The 19,755-nt window shown below is 35.1% G+C and overlaps 2 protein-coding genes across 3 annotated transcripts; both read right to left on the bottom strand.

The window, feature by feature from the left end:
• Positions 1–11,946: 11,946 nt before the first annotated feature.
• Positions 11,947–13,394, bottom strand: LOC113320350 (two-component response regulator ORR9-like). The gene is made up of 5 exons (XM_026568265.1): positions 12,905–13,394; positions 12,674–12,786; positions 12,510–12,587; positions 12,350–12,420; positions 11,947–12,231 (listed from the first exon to the last, which is right to left on the bottom strand). Exons 1-5 carry the CDS (start codon positions 13,005–13,007, stop codon positions 12,018–12,020), a joined length of 579 nt encoding a protein of 192 aa, XP_026424050.1. The 5' UTR covers positions 13,008–13,394; the 3' UTR covers positions 11,947–12,017.
• A 1,111-nt stretch (positions 13,395–14,505) lies between these two features.
• Positions 14,506–19,672, bottom strand: LOC113321702 (CSC1-like protein At3g54510). Of its 2 annotated transcripts, XM_026569606.1 has the most exons (10): positions 19,360–19,672; positions 19,025–19,171; positions 18,360–18,423; positions 17,893–18,105; positions 17,544–17,738; positions 16,795–17,093; positions 16,310–16,589; positions 15,674–15,952; positions 15,204–15,437; positions 14,506–14,988 (listed from the first exon to the last, which is right to left on the bottom strand). In XM_026569606.1, exons 1-10 carry the CDS (start codon positions 19,641–19,643, stop codon positions 14,830–14,832), a joined length of 2,154 nt encoding a protein of 717 aa, XP_026425391.1. In that variant the 5' UTR covers positions 19,644–19,672; the 3' UTR covers positions 14,506–14,829. The 2 variants fall into 2 exon arrangements, with proteins under 2 accessions (XP_026425391.1, XP_026425392.1); XM_026569607.1 differs by lacking the exon at positions 14,506–14,988 and having other exon boundaries at positions 15,294–15,494.
• Positions 19,673–19,755: the final 83 nt, after the last annotated feature.

The raw sequence follows: 19,755 nt of genomic DNA, 5'->3' as shown, positions 1-19,755 counted from the left end.
TATGTGTTGGTAAGCTTTCGCTTTGGCCAAGATCATCTTTACCTAGTGACGAAAGTCATGTTATATTTCAATCACTTGAAAATGGCTTTGAATAAAAATAGTTTGTGAATAAGAACTATATAACGTCCTCTAAGAATGTTTTGATGATTCAAATGAGAGTTTAGATTATATAACCAATGTTGGATATAAGCATTGTGTGGTAACACATACATGTATAAGTCCTTATTCCTTGAACCAAAGTCTGTGTACTTTGCTGCTAAGGAAACCAGAACAGATTCGGCGAACCCAGTCCGAGTACTGTCAGAGGTTCTCCTCCCGAGAAAATCTGTTGGAGTTTGTGAACTATTTACAAACTTATTTCGGGTACTTAAGTCCGCATACCTGATCCGCGTACTTAGTTTGGTTATATTCTAAAAACGATTATTCGTGAACTTATACTTATATTAACTAAGGAATGCAAGTTTGCAAACCGTGTCTATAAAGTTCATGAATCGGTTCGAGTGAATCAAATCTTTTTTGCTTCGATTGTGCCTTGTGTACTTCTATAATATCTAAGCAATTGAACAACTCTCTAACTAGTTCATTTGAGCTAGTTATGGTGAAGAAGAACATGGTTGATATGAAAGTGCTCATATGTATAACCATTTGGTTAACTACTGTTGAACCCACAAATGTACATGTTTGGGTATGGTTACACAAACCTAAAACGTGCATTTCATTTGTGTGTAACAAGCTAAGTTTTCGATCTAACAGTTGAAAGATATTAGCTTGAATCTAATTAGGTTTTCATCTAACGGTGAATATTGAATGCTTTGTTACCAAGCTAACATTGATTGCAAACCCTGGTTTGAAAGACTATATAAGGGAGAACTCTAGCAACTGGGAAACCTAATCTCCACACCTCATGTGTGATACTAGTTGTATAAGCTAGAGTCAATTCTCCTTTAACCTTAGGTTTCTACCGAGACCATGTAGGTTAACGACTTCAAGACTTCATTGGGATTGTGAATCCGGACCGATACTACTTTCTTGTAGTTGTGTGACCTAATCTTGATGTTTCTATCGTATTGAGTACAATCGTAACGATTGGCTTGAGATTGATATCTCCGATAGGAAAGATATAAAAGTAATCACAAACATCTTCGTCTCATCGTTTGTGATTCCACAATATCTTATTTCGCCGCGTCGATTAAGATTATTGTGAGGTAATTGATAATACTCAGCTTTCTTCGAGAATATAAGTCTGATTTATTAATTGGTTCCTGTTCACCTTGATTTATCAAAACACAGAACAAAACTCGTAAGTATTTCTGTGGGAGAAAGATTTATCTATTACCGTAGACTTTTCTGTGTGATACATATTTGTTTATTAAAGTCTTCCAATTTAGGTGGTAGCAATTCTTAGTTGTGGGTGAGATCAGCTAAGGGAATCAAGTACGTAGCATCCTGCTGGGATCAGAGACGTATGAGCATAATTGTACCTTGGATAAGTGTGAGATTGATTGGGGTTCAAATACAGTCCAGACCGAAGTTAGTTTGTAGCAGGCTAGTGTCTGTAGCGGCTTAATACAATGTTTGTTCAATCTGGACTAGGTCCCGGGGTTTTTCTGTATTTGCGGTTTCCTCGTTAACAAAACTTCTGGTGTCTGTATTATTTATTTTCCGCATTATATTTTGTTATATAATTGAAATATCACAGGTTGTGCGTTTGAATCAAACAATTTGGATATCCAAACTTTTGTTGTTGATTGAAATTGGTTGATACTTGAGTTCTCAAGAAGCAGTCTAAATTTGGCTCCTCTATTCCCTTGGTCACATATCAGGGTTGTGACCACAAATGCACGTACACCTGACCCACACAGACGTATACAAGTTTTCCTAAGGTTTTCCATGGAACTCCTTTATATACACATATGTGCATCTCTTGATACATTGTTCTGCAAGGTCAAAAGGTTCTACTGAATTTTGGTGTGCACCAATGGATGGAAGCAACAAATATGATTAAGTCAAGAAGGGCAAGACTATCGAGTTTCACAAGAATAATGTTTTCATAACATGCTATCATGTCGTTGATCATGAAAACAAACTACCAGTTCAGATGTCATCACAACTGGTAGGAAATCTTCTTCGAGATTTTGAGGTCGTACGTGAACAACTCGAAATTGCAACAAAGAATCTTGATTTTCTAAAAAACGAACTGAAGAAAGCAACTGATGAGCTCGTCCATGTTGAGTCTCTAGTTACTGACCGGGTTTAGCGTTGTTTTTTTTTTGGATCGTGTTCTCTAAAGAGTTATTTGTCTAGTAAATCTTCTTTTCTTGTTTTGTTTAGAAGAATAACTAGAGTTTGGAATAGCCATTATTGTGATTACACATAGCTATGTCCAACATTTTCATCTTCATGTGTTTTAGGTTTATTTGTTTAAATTCTAAAAAATTGTTTGTAGGTTGATTTTTTCAGTATTAATCTTTATGGTTTTATATATTGCAATTTTTTATGGGATATGTGTGTTTGCGTCCGTGAACTATGATTGTCTCATACCTTGTCAAAAGTTAAGTCTTTCGAATGTCGATATGCATGTATTGATAAAAGAATGAATGAGCTTTTGACATCACAAAAGTTTGAAGACTATTATGTCATTATGAAAATATTGATGGAAGATAGGATGAACTTTTGTTTACGAGGATTATGTCTATTGTATATCATTGTGCAAATAGTGATGGAAAATTGAATGAATCCTTGTCTATTCTGCAGTACTGATCTTCCCTGATCCATCTTTTATGTATATACCGTGAGGCTCCGTAAGTTTATGTTGAGCATGACCAATTAAATTGATCACACTCTTGGTAATTTAGTTGTGTATTCCGATTGAATTAATCATGGTTTCTCTTGTGGTTAATTTAATTGAGTATATTTGGATTCAAATTCATATTCATATGTGATTTGTTATGTCCAAAGAAATCCTTCTTTTCTTATGAAATTAAGGTCGTTCTTGTTATTCTTTCGGGAATGACATTTTATGGGGGAGAGTTCTTAATTGAACTTGTGCTTTATTACCAAATCTTTGTGGGGAGTATGGAATATTATAGGAGTTATCTTGTATCTTTATAAACTCCCTGATGAAAGCATTTAGCTTCGGCTTTATGATTGCATCTAAATAAGTTGATATGTGCTTACTTTTGGTCATGAAATGTCTATATGGAAATTTCATTAGGATCATGTTTCCGTACCTTTGCCAATTTTATTGACAAAAAGGGAGAGAATTAATATGTAGTTCACACTACAAATACATATGGTTTTCAGATCATTATGTAAGGGGGAGTGGTTTCCAAGTGAGATGGAGTATTGACTAAGGGGAGTGATACATATCACCATATTATTGTTGTCTAAGTTGTGATACAATTGAACTTTGATGTTGTATAATAATACTATGACACTGTATAACAATGATTGAGAATTCTTGTTTTTTCATTGTTATAGCTACGGATTTTCAACAACGATGATGCTAAACTTACAACCTTTGGATTCATTGGAGTACTTGGAAGTGACGAAGATTTCGAGTAATTTTGAAGATTAGGCATGGGGAAGAAGAGCTACAAAAGTTTATTTATCTATTTTTGTATTCCATATGTATTGATAGTTTTGTCACTAAAATTAACAAAGGGGGAGATTGTTAGAGCATTGATCGGTCGAACTCGTATGCGTTGCTATCTCAAGCATGTTTGTTAATGTTAGTGATTAAAACTATAAGTCTTGATTTCTAGTCTACTATAGCTAAGTCTCATACTAGGATAGAAAGTGTAGTTGAGCTTAAGAACTCCATGGCGATCATCATACAAGACAAAGAACTACTCAAGGAACTGGTGGAACTTCATCGACTAAAAGGTATTTGGAGACTTGAACTTATCTATCACTCAAAAGTCTATCTACTTTATATCCTATCTTGAGACAAAAGTCGTTTTTGCTATATAGACTTTGATTATACGCATTTGCTATTTCGAGCCGAGTTTATCTCGCTTATCTATTTCTCAAAATATGTGTTGGTAAGCTCTCGCTTTGGCCAAGATCATCTTTACCTAGTGACGAAAGTCATGTTATGTTTCAATCACTTGAAAATGGCTTTGACGAAAAATAGTTTATGAATAACAATTATATAACGTCCTCTAAGAATGTTTCAATGATTGAAATGAGAGTTTAGATTATATAACCAATATTGAATATAAGCATTGTGTGGTAACACATAAATGTATAAGTCCCTATTCCTTGAACCAAAGTCTGTGTACTTTGATGCTCAGGAAACCAGAACAGAGTCCGTGAACCCATTCCGCGTACTGTCGGAGGTTCTCTTCCCGAGAAAATATGCTGGAATTTATGAACTATTTACAAACTTATTCCGGGTACTTAAGTCCGCTTACCTGGTCCGCGTACTTAGGTTGGTTATATTCTAAAAACGATTATTCGTGAACTTATACTTATATTAACTAAGGAATGCAAGTTTGCAAACCGTGGCTATAAAGTTCATGAATCGATTCGAGTGAATCAAATCGTTTTTTCTTCGATTGTGTCTTGTATACTTCTATAAGATCTAAGCAATTGAACAACTCTCTAACTAGTTCATTTGAGTCATTTGAGCTAGTTATGGTGAAGAAGAACATGGTTGATATGAAAGTGCTCATATGGCTAACCATTTGGTTAACTACTGTTGAACCAACAAATGTACATATTTGGGTATGGTTACACAAACCTAAAACGTGCATTTCATTTGTTTGTAACAAGCTAAGTTTTCGATCTAACAATTGAAAGATATTACCATGAATCTAGTCAGGTTTTCATATAACGGTGAATATTGAATGCTTTGTTACTAAGCTAACATTGATTGTAAACCCTGGTTTGAAAGACTATATAAGGGATAACTCTAGCAACTGGGAAACCTAATCCCCACACCTCCTGTGTGATACTAGTTGTATAAGCTAGAGTCGATTCTCATTTAACCTTAGGTTTCTACCGAGACCCTGTAGGTTAACGACTTGAAGACTTCATTGGGATTGTAAGTCCAGACCGATACTACTTTCTTGTAGTTGTGTGATCTGATCTTGTTGTTTCTATCGTATTGAGTACAATCGTAACGATTGGCTTGAGATTGATATCTCCGATAGGCAAGATATAAAAGTAATCACAAACATCTTCATCTCATCATTTGTGATTCCAAAATATCTTCTTTCGCCGCGTCGATTAAGATTATTGTGAGGTGATTGATAATGTTAAGCTGTTCTTCGAGAATATAAATCTAGTTTATCAATTGGTTCTTGTTCACCTTGATTTATCAAAAGACGAAACAAAACTCGAAGGTATTTATGTGGAGACAGATTTATCTATTACCGTAGACTTTTCTGTGTGATACAAATTTGTTTATTAAAGTCTTCGACTTTAAGTCGTAGCAACTCTTAGTTGTGGGTGAGATCAGCTAAGGGAATCAAGTACGTAGCATCCTGCTGGGATCAGAGACGTGTGAGCATAATTGTACCTTGGATAAGTGTGAGATTGATTGGGGTTCAACTATAGTCCAGACCAAAGTTAGTTTGTAGTAGGCTAGTGTATGTAGCGGCTTAATACTGTGTGTGTTCAATAAGGACTAGGTCCCGAGGGTTGCATTATATTTTGTTATATAATCGGAATATCACAGGTTGTGCATTTGAATCAATCAATTGGGAAATCCAACCTTTGGTTGTTGATTGAAATTGATTGATGCTTGAACATTGGTCTTTGGTACCATTCAAGTGATTTCTCTTGTATTCAATTATACTCGCAGATTTCTATTTGCTTGAGTAAGTATTGAATCGAGAAAGAAAGATATAACTCTTTGATATACTTTATTAAGATTGAGTCTAGTTGATTATCTTGAAAATACATTAGAGTTAGTCCATACAGATTGCTAATCGAAATATTGGGTGTGGTTGTTGTACCCCCACATTTTCAGTGTCTACGACCTATTGGTCACGCACGTGAATCCTAAGACTGAAAGTCAATCTTGAGTTGTTTTACCGATGTAAAGTCTTAAGCACTCAACTCTTTTTGATCGTCTTCCCAACAGTAAATGAACAAAACTGTTTGGTAATTACTCCGATAATATTTTAGAAAAAAGATTCGTTGAGTTATGACTAAGGCTCTTCCGTTTAAACAAGTAAACTCCTTTGTCGGGTAAGATCAATCCAAATCAATAACTTAGATTCGTATTCACAACTGTCAGATTCAGATATTGAAGAATACCACCAAATGATAGTTGTCGATCTAAACAAATTTATGATCATATAAATTTAATCTAAGTCGGATCCCAGCCGATCAAGATGTGTGCACAAATCACGAGATACGAAAACCAATCAGAAAAATCTTCTTGTTCTACAAATTTTCAATTGCCTTCTTATTTACTTGCGCAACACAGACTTGAATCCACTTATAATCGATCACACACATAACAGAGTCTGTTAACAATAGATGATCACAAGTTGTCTTTAGATCTAAAAACAGTTCTAAATATCCCGTCAATACTTTGATCTAGTTTGAGCGACCCTTATGTCAGAAGAGAAGGGCTCTCAAGAATAATCGAACTAGGTGCAATAAAAGTTTCAACAACTGTTAGTCAATTAAATCAATAACCGAATACTAAAATAACAATGCAATTATCTAGTTTCCCACCAACGGTACTCGTAGAGCTTGTTAATCCCGCGTAAGTCTTTAAATGGGCGGTTGTAAGAGATTTCAGCTAATTATGGTACTTTCCTCTCCGGATAGAAGACTATACTAGAAACAACACGAATAAAATTTATCTGGCTTTTAGGATAGTGTTAGAGCATTGCTCGGTCGAACTCACAAGTGTTTCTATCTCAATCTTGTTGTCAAATTTAGTTGTCAAAACTATATCTTGATTTCTAGTCTAGAATTAGTAATATTCAATAAAAACAATTAATTAAGTCTCCGATTAGGATAGAAGATGTAGTTGAGAAACGGACATCGCCGCAATCATTATTGCGTTCTACCATTTGAAGGCGAAGATCAACCGAAGCTTTTGGAGAACTTCCTCAACAAAAGGTAAGTGAAGAATGAACCACCTACATCTCAAGTTGTATTCATCTTTTTATCTTTGAGACGTTGTCGCATAACTAATTAGACTATCGTAAGCATATTAAGAATTTTGAGTCAAGATTCTTCTTGTAATTATTCCTCGAAATATGACTAAGCTTAATGAACGATACTTGATGAATTTTCTGTTAAGAACAATTTATTGCTCGCAATCAAAATCATGATTCAAGATTATCATTCGAAAATAGCCTGGAACAGTGATATGTGTCATTGATGTTATTCGGGAATGTTTCGAATCAGTTTACAGAAAAATATAGAACTACTATAAATTAGGATATGAGACAGTGTACATATTCGTCTTACAAACTGGGAACACTTTTATAAGTCTGAAGCTGTATTGCATGTACTTAGTACACTAGCATAGTATATATATGTCGACAAACAGATGCTCGGTACACATATTAGTATGTGCACCTTTATAAGTCTGTGAATCGTGAATCCGGATCGGTACACAAACCAGTACTCATATTATAAAGGAACTGTTGGTTACAGAACCATTGGTATTCATACCGGTAAACATACCACAAAAGTTCTCCGCGGACTCCGGAACATGGCTATTATTAAATGGTATCCACACCAGTACGCATACCACAAAAGTTTTGTGGACTCCGGAACGCGTTATGTTCAAATGGTATCCATACCAGTACGCATACCGAAATAGTTCCTTGAACTCTGGAACTCGGTTATGTCTTAAGGTTTACATACCGGTACACGTACCGTGACATAATTGTTCACGAAGAGGTTAAGCACTTTTACTTTGTACGCATACTTACCATGTCGATGAAATTCATTTGCACGTAAAATTATTTCTCTAAGATAATTAACATTCAAATAATGTTTATTTATATTTATAAAACACCATAGACATATTTGATCACATGATTGTGTTTCGAGTTAAGTCTTAAGTGTTTATATAAATGCTCAAGCTTATAGTTCAGTTAGATAGCTTCGGCTAACCATTCATGGGCGTGGTCTTATACACGGTTCAGTTACGGTTCATCCTAACTAGAGTGTATATCTTGATTATGTAAACCAGATTCAAAGATTCATCTAAAGGTGGAGATTGTTTGCTTGGTTTCAAAGCTATCTTAGCTTAAACCTAAAGCAACATATGCTTTGGATGTATATATAAGGGGAACCTCAAAAAACTGGGATCTTTGAATCCCGACACTACTTTTTAGTGTGTTCTAGTTGGTACTAGAGTCGTCCTCTCCAGAAATCCTTTTAGGGTTTAGCGACTACAAAGACTTCATAGGGATTCATAAAGCCAGGTCTAGTTATCTTATCTTTATAACTCGAGTATCCTGATCTTGATCGATTGTTGAGCTGCTCACTTGATCAAGACAGATAGTAATCATCAAAGTTTTCTTCGTCTCAAACTTTGTTGATTCCACAAATTTTATACTTGTGAGGTGAATAATAATCTAGGATGCACTTCAGGTTGCATAAGTCCGAATTTTGAGGTTAGATAGACTTTGTCTATTGCTATTGATTTCCATTACCTTGATTTTTGATCAAAAATGGAATCATATATATAGGCTTATCTGTGGGAGGCAAATTGGTTTAGAGTCTTCAATTTAGTTGAAGCAACTCTTAGTTGGCGTGACATCAGCTAAGGGAATCAATTGTGCAGAGTCCTGCTGGGATGTAACAGGCGTAAGGAACACGACTGTAACTGAATTGCTGTGAGGGTTTAATTCGATTTCAACTACGTTCCAATATGAAGTTAATTGGTAGTAGGATAGTGTCTGTAGCGGTTTAATACAGTTTAGTGTTCAATCTGGACTAGGTCCCGGAGGTTTTCTGCATTTGCGTTTTCCTTGTTAAAAAAAATTCTGGTGTCTGTGTTATTTCTTTTCCGCATTATATTTTTTATCTTTAGAATTGAAATATCACAGGTTGTACGTAATCAATCATAGTAGATACATCCGACCTTATTTGTTGGATACGACTTGATTGATTACTTGGGAAATTGATCATTGGAATCACCCAAGTACTCTCACACGTAAATCAGGTTCACGGACCAGTGTCTGTAAACTTTATGATTGTGAGAGATAAAGATATAACTTTAAATACTATTCCTTGATTGAGGTTCACGGACCAGTCTCGGAATCGTGTTAAGTTTGTCCATACATATTGCCTAAGAAAAAGTTGGTGGTGTATTTTGGTACCCCCACGTTTTCAAGTAGTTTGCTAGAAATGCAAACTCAACTATTTATAGACCAAGGTTGTTTGGACAACAAGGAAACTCCAAAACCGAAAATATTCTCAAGATATGCAACAAGTACCTAATTTATGTTTTCCTGTTTCCAACTAATATCCAACCTGTAATTCCAAAATCTCTCATTAGAAAATATTTAATATTAATTTAACACCTAATATAACTTTCCAAGAGATATGTTTTGATTTGATGGAAAATCAAAAGCATATAATCGAAAATACTTAATTAAAAGGTCCTAAATATTTCAGATTGGGATCACCTTGAATATCAAGGAATACCTTTAGACAATACAAGATAAGAATTTTACTCATGTACAAATTATGTCGACATCAAGAACTTTCCTAATTAGCAAACCCTAATTCAAAACTCAGACATAAGCGTAAATTAATATGTGAAAATGAAGGATCGGTTTTAATCTTGGGAGCGGTTTTACCACAACTCCTAACATAGGTTAAGATCCGTTCTACCAAGTCTCCCAATAAGGGTAAGGATCGATTCTACCATGACTCCCAACAACAGATAGGATAGGTTCTACCAAGACTCCCAATATAGGTAAGGATTTGTTCTGCGATGACTCCCAACAATAGCTAGCATCGGTTCTACCATGTATCCCACAATAGGTAATGATCGGTTCGGCCAAGGTTCTCAACATAAGTCAAGATCGGTTCTACCGCATATCCCAAACTAGGCAAAGAACAAAACCCAAGGGGTGATAGTGATGAATTAACAAGAGCGATCAAGAATATAATAAATAAAAGAACAAATCGATTAAGTGATTTGAAATATCTTATACTGAATAAATACGATACAAATTCTTGCATAAAAGTATAAACGATATAATATGAAAGATATGGTGTGTGTTTGTGTGTGTGTGGGGGTGGCGGGTGGGGGGAGGCTATAGAGTCGGGACCTTGAACCCCATCCCCATTTGTACAAGTAATACCCTACCCAAATGGGACAGGTACCCACGAGAATGAGTTTGAGTAGGCCAAATGACCATCCCTTGGGTTAGTAACCTCTATATCACTGAAAAATTGGTTAACCTATTAGAATTTGGTAATCTATCTCGTATGGCAGGCATGTTGAAAGTTAACACTTTCATTAGTTATGGTGTTCATGCACTTCGGTTTCCATGACCGCTAACAGGGATACTAGTTTGTTTGGGAGTGTAGTATTTCAAATGTATAAGATGTTTTGTTTTTAGGGAATCAGTGCATATTACTTACTACATATTCCGATTATAAGAATCAATAAGCATGATACACACATATAGACCGATCCCTAACACGGTAGTAAAAACGATCCATACAAGTGCTTATGTAATCCAATTCTAGCAAAAAAAACAACAACAATAAAACGGTTATGTTTCATACTAGAATAGGTATATGTCGTCATTAACTTCAAACGATTCAGGTTAAATTCTCTTCAACGAAAAAACACATCCAGGACAGTCGGCTGACGTGTTCATGGACATGGACCAGTTGTCATAGGAATTGGTAAATATGGACATGAACGTCGACCGATTATGGTTAAACACAACAACTCTTTTTTTTTTTTTTTGTAGTTTTCAGTCTTAAATGTATAAATTAATCACAGGTATAATAAAGAGATACGGGTTGCGATCGACGATGTTTAGTGTGAATTTTTTTTTTGAATGGATGACGAAATTTTCTTTAAGTCAATCGATGTTATTAGGATCGATTGATGAACTTGAGATTTAATTCTAATTTGGGAAATAAATGATTTGAATAAGTTTTGGTTATAAAATGATTTTAAATTTAGAAAGATAAAGCTTAGAATCAAAGAGGATACCTTATTATTTTTATCTAGTTTGGATACCCATTATCCATTATTTTAAGGTTGGATGAGAAAATTGATAGCCCCAAATAATTCGTATAGGACCCTGACTAGCCAGGAAGCATAACACATGCAGGTTGTTTGAAATTGGTAGCATTATTATTTTATTTTTTCTGGGTTTAAAGACATATCTTTTTTAGTCTACTTTGAAAAGTTAACTCAGGATAAATCTCTCTATATTTTACTCAAAAATATGGACCCTTAGAACAAGGGCTATGAAGTGAATGCTCTCATTCAATATGAAAGAGTTTCACTAGATTTGCTCAAATTAGGTGCTACTATGGAGGGAGAGTACTCACTCATTCATCAATAATCACTCATTCACCCATTGAAATGAAAAAGTGGGCTAAAGGGGAGACTAAGCGGCTGATTTTTAGCCGTTTGGTAAAAACACACATTGAGCGGCTGAATTTGTGCCGTTTGAAAAGAATTTTTAGTTTTTTTATTTTTCTAAACTCTTTTACGTGGATCCCATAGGAGTTTTATAAAAAAAAAATACATAAGAGGCTGAAGTTCAGCCGTTTTATTTTTCTAAACTCTCTCCAAACGGCTGAACTTCAACCTCCTAATCTATATTTTTGCTCTCCCACGATCACAAACACACTCTTTCAGTTAGACTCTCACTGATCACTGGTTTTGGTAGTGAATGAGTGTTAAAAACACTGGTTCCATAGCCCTTGTTTTTTGAAGGGGGCGTTTCTTAGGAACATCTCCTCTCTTTGGCCCGAGCATTTGAAAGAAAAAAATAAAATATTTATTACTCCTACTAAGGTTTTTTCTACATTAATAAAATGACTCAAAATTAGACAACTGTTGTTAATCCAGTGCAATATCTAGGTCTTGTTAACAACTCAGGTGAAATAGCTTCTTCAATAGCTTTCCTCTTTTTGCTGCTTATAGGCTGTAATTGTTGTTGCTCTCTTGATTTACCCCTCAGTAAATATGGTTGAAGCCTTTTCACGTCCAACAACTTCACTGGTTTTATTAAGAACTCCTCTGCCCCTTGTTCTAAACACCTGAATTACATCCAATCAAGTAATTTCCAGTTAGAAACAAAAAACCAATGGATTAATCTAGTTTCATCTCATCTTGAAAATCATCAAATGTAATTCCCAGTTTCAACATTAACAGTACCTATTAATTCTTGAAGGTTCATTTTCAGATGACATGATTACAACTGGTATGTCTTTCAAACATGAAGATTCCTGCAAAATTATAATCACAATTTTTTAATCAATTTCTGGTTTTTTATTTTTAAGAATTTTTTATTTTTTGAAATGAAATGAAAACCTACCTTGATTTTTTTGAGAAGATCATATCCTGTCATCCCTGGCATACAGTAGTCTGTTATAATGAGATTGACCTGAACTTCCTGTGACAAAATCCAAAAACAGAAATGAATACCAAAATAGAAAGAGGGCTTGTTTTCCAAAAGAGAACTAGGAAACAAAACCAAACCTGGTGGTGATGATCTGTAGATGGATCAGAGAGTGAGTTAGAATTTGTTTGGTCAATCTCCTGCTGCAATCCTAAAAACTCCAGAGCCTTACTTCCAGAGTCAACTGTAGTAACTATATACAGAAAAGAAAAAACAACACTATAAAGCTCAAAATCCAATATTATCCCAAAATGTAAAACAAAGAAAATAATATAATACTTTGTAAAGCTGAGTATGATTGTAAGAATTACCTTGGTAAGAAGATGTTTTCAAGAGCTTTTCAATCAACTTTCTGTCTATGATGCTATCATCAACAGCTAAAACATGAAACTGAGTTTCTGTTGCCATGTTCATCCAGAAGGGTCTATCAGAGAATGAGAGATGGGAATTGATGTGGTTTTGTTAGTTGTGATGAAAAGGGTGGTAAGCATAAGAGATTAATATGTAGGTTAAGAAACAAACAAGGCTTTAGAAGAAAAAGAGAAGAAAAATCTCCACTTGTGTGTTGAAATACTATCCACCAAAATCAATCTCATAATTGAATAAGAAAGCAAGCAAGATCTGACCAAATCTTTCAAAATGATTTTTTCCTTTAATTTTTTTCAAAATGGGGACCAACCCAAAAACAACAGTATTATCACTTCACTTTTGGTGTTTTTAAAGTCCTATCTAAAGAAACAGAAACAGAAGAAGAAGAAGACATGGAAGAAAGAAAGTAATAAGAAAGAAAAATCAATAAGATTTGATTCTTCTTTTCGTATTTTTTTATATAATTCCAAGATGCTGCTGAGTTTGATAGTGAGTGATAGTATCAAAAAATGATGAAAAATATAAGCAAAAAGAAAAGAAATAGTAGCATGTTTCCTGTTATTTATAGGCTTTTGGATATACACGAATAAGTTTCGTTTCGATTTCTGAAAGCAAAAAAATATAAGAAGTTGGTTAATTACATAATTTCAAAATAATTTTTAGAAACGAAAAAGTTAATTTCATGTGTGGCAATATACTGATTTTTATTTCGAAAGAAATAGAAATATTTTTGCTTTTTGTACCTAAACGCGCTATTAGAATACGCTTGTAGTTGAGAGTTAGAAACCTGGAATTTGTACCTGTGGAAACAAGAGGTATAGGACCCCCCACCCCACCCCCAAAAGACCGTCCCAAGAGATACTGTGATGTAAGCATGTGCGCTTACCGTATCTTCTCTTTTAAGCTGAAGGTGGAGTCAGTGGGGTAGTGGGTGTGGAAGACAGAAGTGGCGATTTCATGGGGATTTCTTTCCAAGATTTGTTTCCTATGCCCATATCCTCCGATCCCTTATCGAATCATTACATTTGCTTTCAGTCATCACCAAAATAATAAATACATTTGACTGGACACAAGGAGCATTGAATTACCAAACGGACTCAAACATTCAATGAGCATTTGAAACACGGGATTTTCACTGAATAACTTTTTTCATAAACATGCTCGAGTGATTCGTGATACTACCAACAATTGCGAATTTAAAATGTTTTGGGTTGGTGATTTTGTGTAATGATAGATCGACAAGTACAGAGAGACACATGATCTTGAATAACCCTAAGTAACACACTAGTGCGCTAGCCATGATTTATTTATTTAAATTTTGATCGAAATTAGTCATGATATCAAAGAAAGCACGATGGAGTGTCCCTAAAGCTAAATTTGACGAGAGCTTGTCGGCGAGAATCATCCGACTCTAGGAGAAAATGTCATAATTCCTATAACAGAAAATGAAGACTCAATTCAGTGGTTGTTAGTTACTTGTAAGTTGTAACAACTACTGTTGTACAACTTGGGTTAGATGCATTGATTAAATCCGGTCCATCAGTGCACTCTAATTATGTAGTCACATTGAAACGCAACATAAAAACTGTTGTAAATGCACAACAAACTGACTACGGAAAGGACTACGGGAAATCATTCTTTTTTCTTTTACCTTGCTTTTTCCATCAAGTGAACAAGCTGGGATGGACACAAGGGCTTCATTCATCTGTGTACACGGATGGCTCAAGAGTATTTTTCTTGTCGGCATACATTTCTTCAGTGCCTCGGTGGTAAAAACTTAACTCTAATTCACCATAAATATCATCTACCAAAAAGTGGTAAGAAGATCATGATTAATTAAGATATGTGAAAATTAAATGAGCGGGAATTATGTTGATACAGAAACTAATGGCTGTGTGGAGCTGGACTCCCGAGGGGAGAAATTTATGGGCCTCATGCAAGGTTGCAAATAAGAATCAATCTTATTCTCATGTTCGACCTCTGTCAGTCCATTCCTCTCATCGCATTTATCATTTTCTAGCGCGTTCTGCACAAAAAACACAATGTTGTTAACTAAATTCATTATTTAAAAGAAAATCTTGGGAAAAAGCAGGCAACATTTTTAGTATCGTCTGACCAATTTTGCAAGTTCGAACAATATTTACTGGGTAAAAGAGAGCAAGATAAGAAACGGCGTAAGGCAACATATACGTTTCTTCATTTGGTGACATAAAAACAAATGTCCAAAGGTAGATGTTTTACCTGTACAGGGAAGTTGGAAAATGTTGGAAGGAACCGGATCTTGCAATACTCGTTAAACAACAGCGTGATCAAAAAGAGTGGTATCGTTGCAATGGACGCTGCAGGCTTTGACTTCAAACCGAACATACCAATCATAGTGATTTGCATTAGAATCATTGCTGTAAATATGTAATGATGAATGTGTGGCCAATACTCTCCACAAGTTTCGTAAACTATGTCGTACACGTCTTGAATCTGCAAAGAGTACATTGATCCGCCATAAAAAGTTCCACTCTAAAATGAGGACGAGATCTGAAGCGGTGAGAAACATTTTATGTACGGTAAAGTGTTCCAGATGAATAATAATGATAAATCCAAATTATTTAAGGAAAATGAAGAGAAGTAATCAACTACTACAAGGGAACTAAGCAAAAGGAAAACATCAGAACTACATGAGTGCATGATTTAATATGCAGAAGGAAGATTTTAACCTGATTAACCCACACCACATAGCCAAGATAGAAATATCCGATAAGAAAAGGAAGCAGCAGGGGAGCGATAACGGCATATACCATTCCAATTAGCATCGAAACCGAGACGGAAGGAATAACTCTATAATAAGGCATAGAAAAAAGATATGGATTTTCTTCTTCCCCACGACCTAATGTATGGCTTCTCAAAAAATCCAAAATCATTAATCCAAATTGAAGAACTTCCAGCGAAAATCCAGACAAGCCATCCGTGAGAATGTACGTCATAAAGAAATCTGCCTAAAACAGAAATACAATGTTAGAGAGCAGGCATTTTTGCAGATATACAAACATATATACATTTAAGAACTTGGTCAAGATTGCAAGACAACATTAAACTAGCCTATTTCAGTATACAATCCAATGAATTTAGGGGACACAAGTTCGTTCGCATATCTGAATTTTATGCTCACAGCCTATACCTCAACCAATCACTGCATAGATCTCCAAAAGGTAAATCAAACCTACAGAACATATATTATCTTTTGTGGTTTCACTCTGTGAACTACATGTAACGAAACTCTTGTATCATAACATGAAAATACATAGTGGGTTCAGTTATAAATGCTGTATTATGAAAAGATGGAGCAAACTCACTTGAGCAGAGACAGCACTTGCAAGATGACTAGGGAAATCTTTAGGGTGAATAAATGACTCTCCAATCTGCTCTAGTAAGGAGCCTGAAAGCAGACTCAAAAAGAAAACATTGCCGACAAGAAAGTAGAAAACCATGCTGCAAGCTTTAATCTCTTTCCTGCTTCTTGAGACAAAACCTCCTTGTGTGGCAAGGGATAGCATTGCAAAAGGAACAACGTATATGAACATGTTTAGAATGAAGCTTGGAAGATATCCAGTCACAATAGAGCTCAAACCTGGTCTGTAAGTTAAAAAGACAATTAGATACAAGAAATCATAGTCAAAGAAAAAGTCTAAAGAAGGAGAAAAAGAGATATATTCAAAGTGAAGGTAGAGTTTAGAATAACAAATAGAAAATAACCTGGTCTGTAAGTTAAAATAGACTTATGCTAAAGATTTCCTCTAAACATAAGATAAATACATATAAAAGACAAAGGGATCCTCACATCAATTGTACAGCCATGGCCAGAGGAAACCACTTCTTTAGTGATTCAAACTTTGCTATTCCTTGAACGGCTGTGACTGGTAAAGCAAAAAATATGGTAAGCAGTGAAGCTGCGAGAAAACCCCCAAGTTTGTACAGGGGAAACTGACGATATGGAATGGATAGATTTTTCCACAAAACATCCCTTGGTTCCGGTGCCGGTTCAGTAATCCATAAAAGTGGATTTTCATGGTGCTGAGGTTGAGCAGCCAATGCAGTCCCCCAGCGGGATTTGAATGATACGAACGCAACAGGCAATTCCTAGAAATGGATAATCAGAATGCTGGTGTAAACCAAAGAGATAGTAAAAAACAAATAATAACACAAAGTATTAAGAAGATGGCAAAGCAAGAATGATACATATTGGACTTGAATAAAAAATACCACAGTATGAGAACGTAAGAGGAAAACAGAAACATGGATATCATATCTCACACCTTCAGGATACAATTTATATTATATAAAACCATGAAGTACGTCAGAGTTGCTGCATAAAAGCATGAGCATTTGAAGTTTAAATTTTTAAAATGCAAACATAACAAGATGATTTACAATTTAATAGAGGCTCGTCTAGACGTAAAACATGTGATTATGAAAAAACAAAAACAAAGATCCACTTAAAGAATTCAAAAGAAAGGTCATTAAAACTTACATTACCTATGGCAGATTTACCAACTAATTTTACAGCATAAGTTTTCCAGATCAAGTTACCCTCTGTTTCAGCACGTTTCCACGTCGCAAATTGCGTATCTTATGACAGAGTTCTTGAAGCCTTTTCTCCTGTTCCCCAACTTCTTCAGACCTCCCTTGAAATAAACTGAAAAATTTGGACTTCTTACTATGTTTCTCAGTCATAGACCTTAGCCTCAGGTCCTCAACTTTTCTTGAAAGAGACTTTTCCTGACGCTGCATACAGTAATCCAAGAATTGTGACATATAAAGTATGAAATTTTTTTTGCATAAACACATGCTGAATTCTTCTGCAAAACTCAAGACTGTAACACGGGACTAATAGATAGAAAATTTAATAGGAAGCACGAAATCGATCAGGATAACTCACCAACAAATCCTCAATAATCTTCCCATTATATACCATTTGATGAGACTGATAAGTATATGGATGGAGTTTGGAGAAGAAGTGATCCACACAGCACCCACGAGCCTTGTGCTCACTGCAAAATGGTATTTCTCGAACTAGAATTGTAAATTGATCAGGTCGGTGCTTAATAGAGCGAAGATGTTGACTTCTTCTCACCAATATCTCATTGTATTCCTACAGATAAAATGAAAAAAGAGAAACAGAATGTTTAAATTTAGAAGAGCGTAGGAGAGAATTTGATAAGTGTCAAAGTTTGAAAGGGACAGTAGATACATTACACTGCACAATTAAAGAGTTAGTGTAGGATAGCTAAATTATCACTTGAATAAACAAGTTCTTCAATCAGTATTTTACCCCAGATACACAATTAAGGGTGATTCATATTTCCATGTAACTAAGTTCCTGAAAATAACTAAGAGGAAAATCACCTTTTGCAGTAGATACATTCCGTTAAATGATATGATACACAAGCACGCAAAATGAACCCAAAGCCTGAAATTAAATAAGAAACCGTAAGGTAAGTGCTTAGTTCTTTAACTTTGTTCAGAGGAAATTTAACTGTAGGATTGATAAGTTTATCATGCTCAAGAACCTATAGACATAATGGGATAAACACCAAAAGTCTCTGCTCTCAAATTCATTGACCACTTTATGAAGTGAAGATCGATAACAGTGTGTTTAGAAGTTCACAGTGAATAAACACTCACATAATTAATAAATAAGCAAATGTAATAGACACATGCTTGCTAATAGGCATTGATCGAACAAAATAGCGCCATGTTTGACAAGCATATCACCTAACCATGCAGGAAGCAGAGAGGTAGTTTCCAAAGACCACAGATGCATAAGTGATAAATCATTGTAGTGCTTTAACTAGTGACATCAGATCATGTTATTTTCAGCATAAAACATATAAGACGTCTCCAAACCATTTCATGCCGATCCTTTTTTCACAATACTAAATGTGGATGAATACTAAATGTGGATGGACCCGTATACTGTAATATGCACATCAATAATGTACTATATTCACCGAAATTACTTGTTTTACTCCGCTTGTTCGATGCACAAAAAAAAAAGTAGTAAGACTAACCTGTTAGAATCCCTTTCAATATTTGAGATTGTAAATGAGTCCATCGAATGGGATAGACTGCTTCTAGATGGACCTTTCTGGCTTGTATAATCAACCGGAAGAAGAATGAACAATCCAACAACTGAGCATGATAAGAAGAACTTTATTCTGTGAAAATACAACAAACTTGCAAGTGATTACAGATTTTACATAATTCCCTCTTCTTTTATCAACAATCGATTTATAAAAGTTTCACCAAAAACAACAACCTCATGATATCAAACAACAAGAGCAATAAATTAAGCCACGCTGATGAAAGAACTAACGAGCAACAAGAGAAAGAGATTTAAGTTTACCCGAGTTTGAAGAGTCGGATAACAACAAGAGCATCAAGGCCACTATTTTGAAGAATCTCATCTTCAGAAACCCTAAATGCACGAGGAATCCATGAAACTGAAGGAAGTAGACTTGAAAAAGAGAAAGTAGGAGAGAAATGAATGTCTTCATGTTTTGAAAGACGACGAGCGTAGTAAATAAACGAATTTGATGAATATTTCTTCAAGATGGAAAAGAGTGAGAGGAGAAACAACGACAGACCTATGTTAATGGCTGCCGAAGCAAATAAACTCTGTGCATTCATCGGATTAGAAGAAATGAAAATACAGAAAAGAAGGAGAGAGAAAACACACAAGGTGGTTTTCTGATAGGGGAGTTCCGAAGGCAGTTACGTTTCAGTGCCACCTCTCATGGTA

Source organism: Papaver somniferum, chromosome 11 (assembly GCF_003573695.1).
Source record: "Papaver somniferum cultivar HN1 chromosome 11, ASM357369v1, whole genome shotgun sequence".
NCBI lineage: Eukaryota > Viridiplantae > Streptophyta > Magnoliopsida > Ranunculales > Papaveraceae > Papaver > Papaver somniferum.
The sequence above is the reverse complement of the archived record's forward strand: the minus strand, read 5'-3'. Positions and strand labels throughout refer to the sequence as shown.

What these genes read in the sequence shown, in the direction of transcription:
- LOC113321702 (XM_026569606.1), bottom strand. Translation starts at nt 19,643, where the DNA reads ATGAATGCACAGAGTTTATTTGCTTCGGCAGCCATTAACATAGGTCTG. An exon ending in ATCCGACTCTTCAAACTCGG is followed by an intron (nt 19,172 to 19,359) that starts GTAAACTTAAAT and finishes GTATTTTCACAG; the next exon opens with AATAAAGTTCTTCTTATCAT. An exon ending in AGATTATTGAGGATTTGTTG is followed by an intron (nt 17,739 to 17,892) that starts GTGAGTTATCCT and finishes TACTGTATGCAG; the next exon opens with CGTCAGGAAAAGTCTCTTTC.
- LOC113320350 (XM_026568265.1), bottom strand. Translation starts at nt 13,007, where the DNA reads ATGAACATGGCAACAGAAACTCAGTTTCATGTTTTAGCTGTTGATGAT. An exon ending in GAAAACATCTTCTTACCAAG is followed by an intron (nt 12,787 to 12,904) that starts GTAATTCTTACA and finishes TTCTGTATATAG; the next exon opens with TTACTACAGTTGACTCTGGA. An exon ending in GAACCTTCAAGAATTAATAG is followed by an intron (nt 12,232 to 12,349) that starts GTACTGTTAATG and finishes GATGTAATTCAG; the next exon opens with GTGTTTAGAACAAGGGGCAG.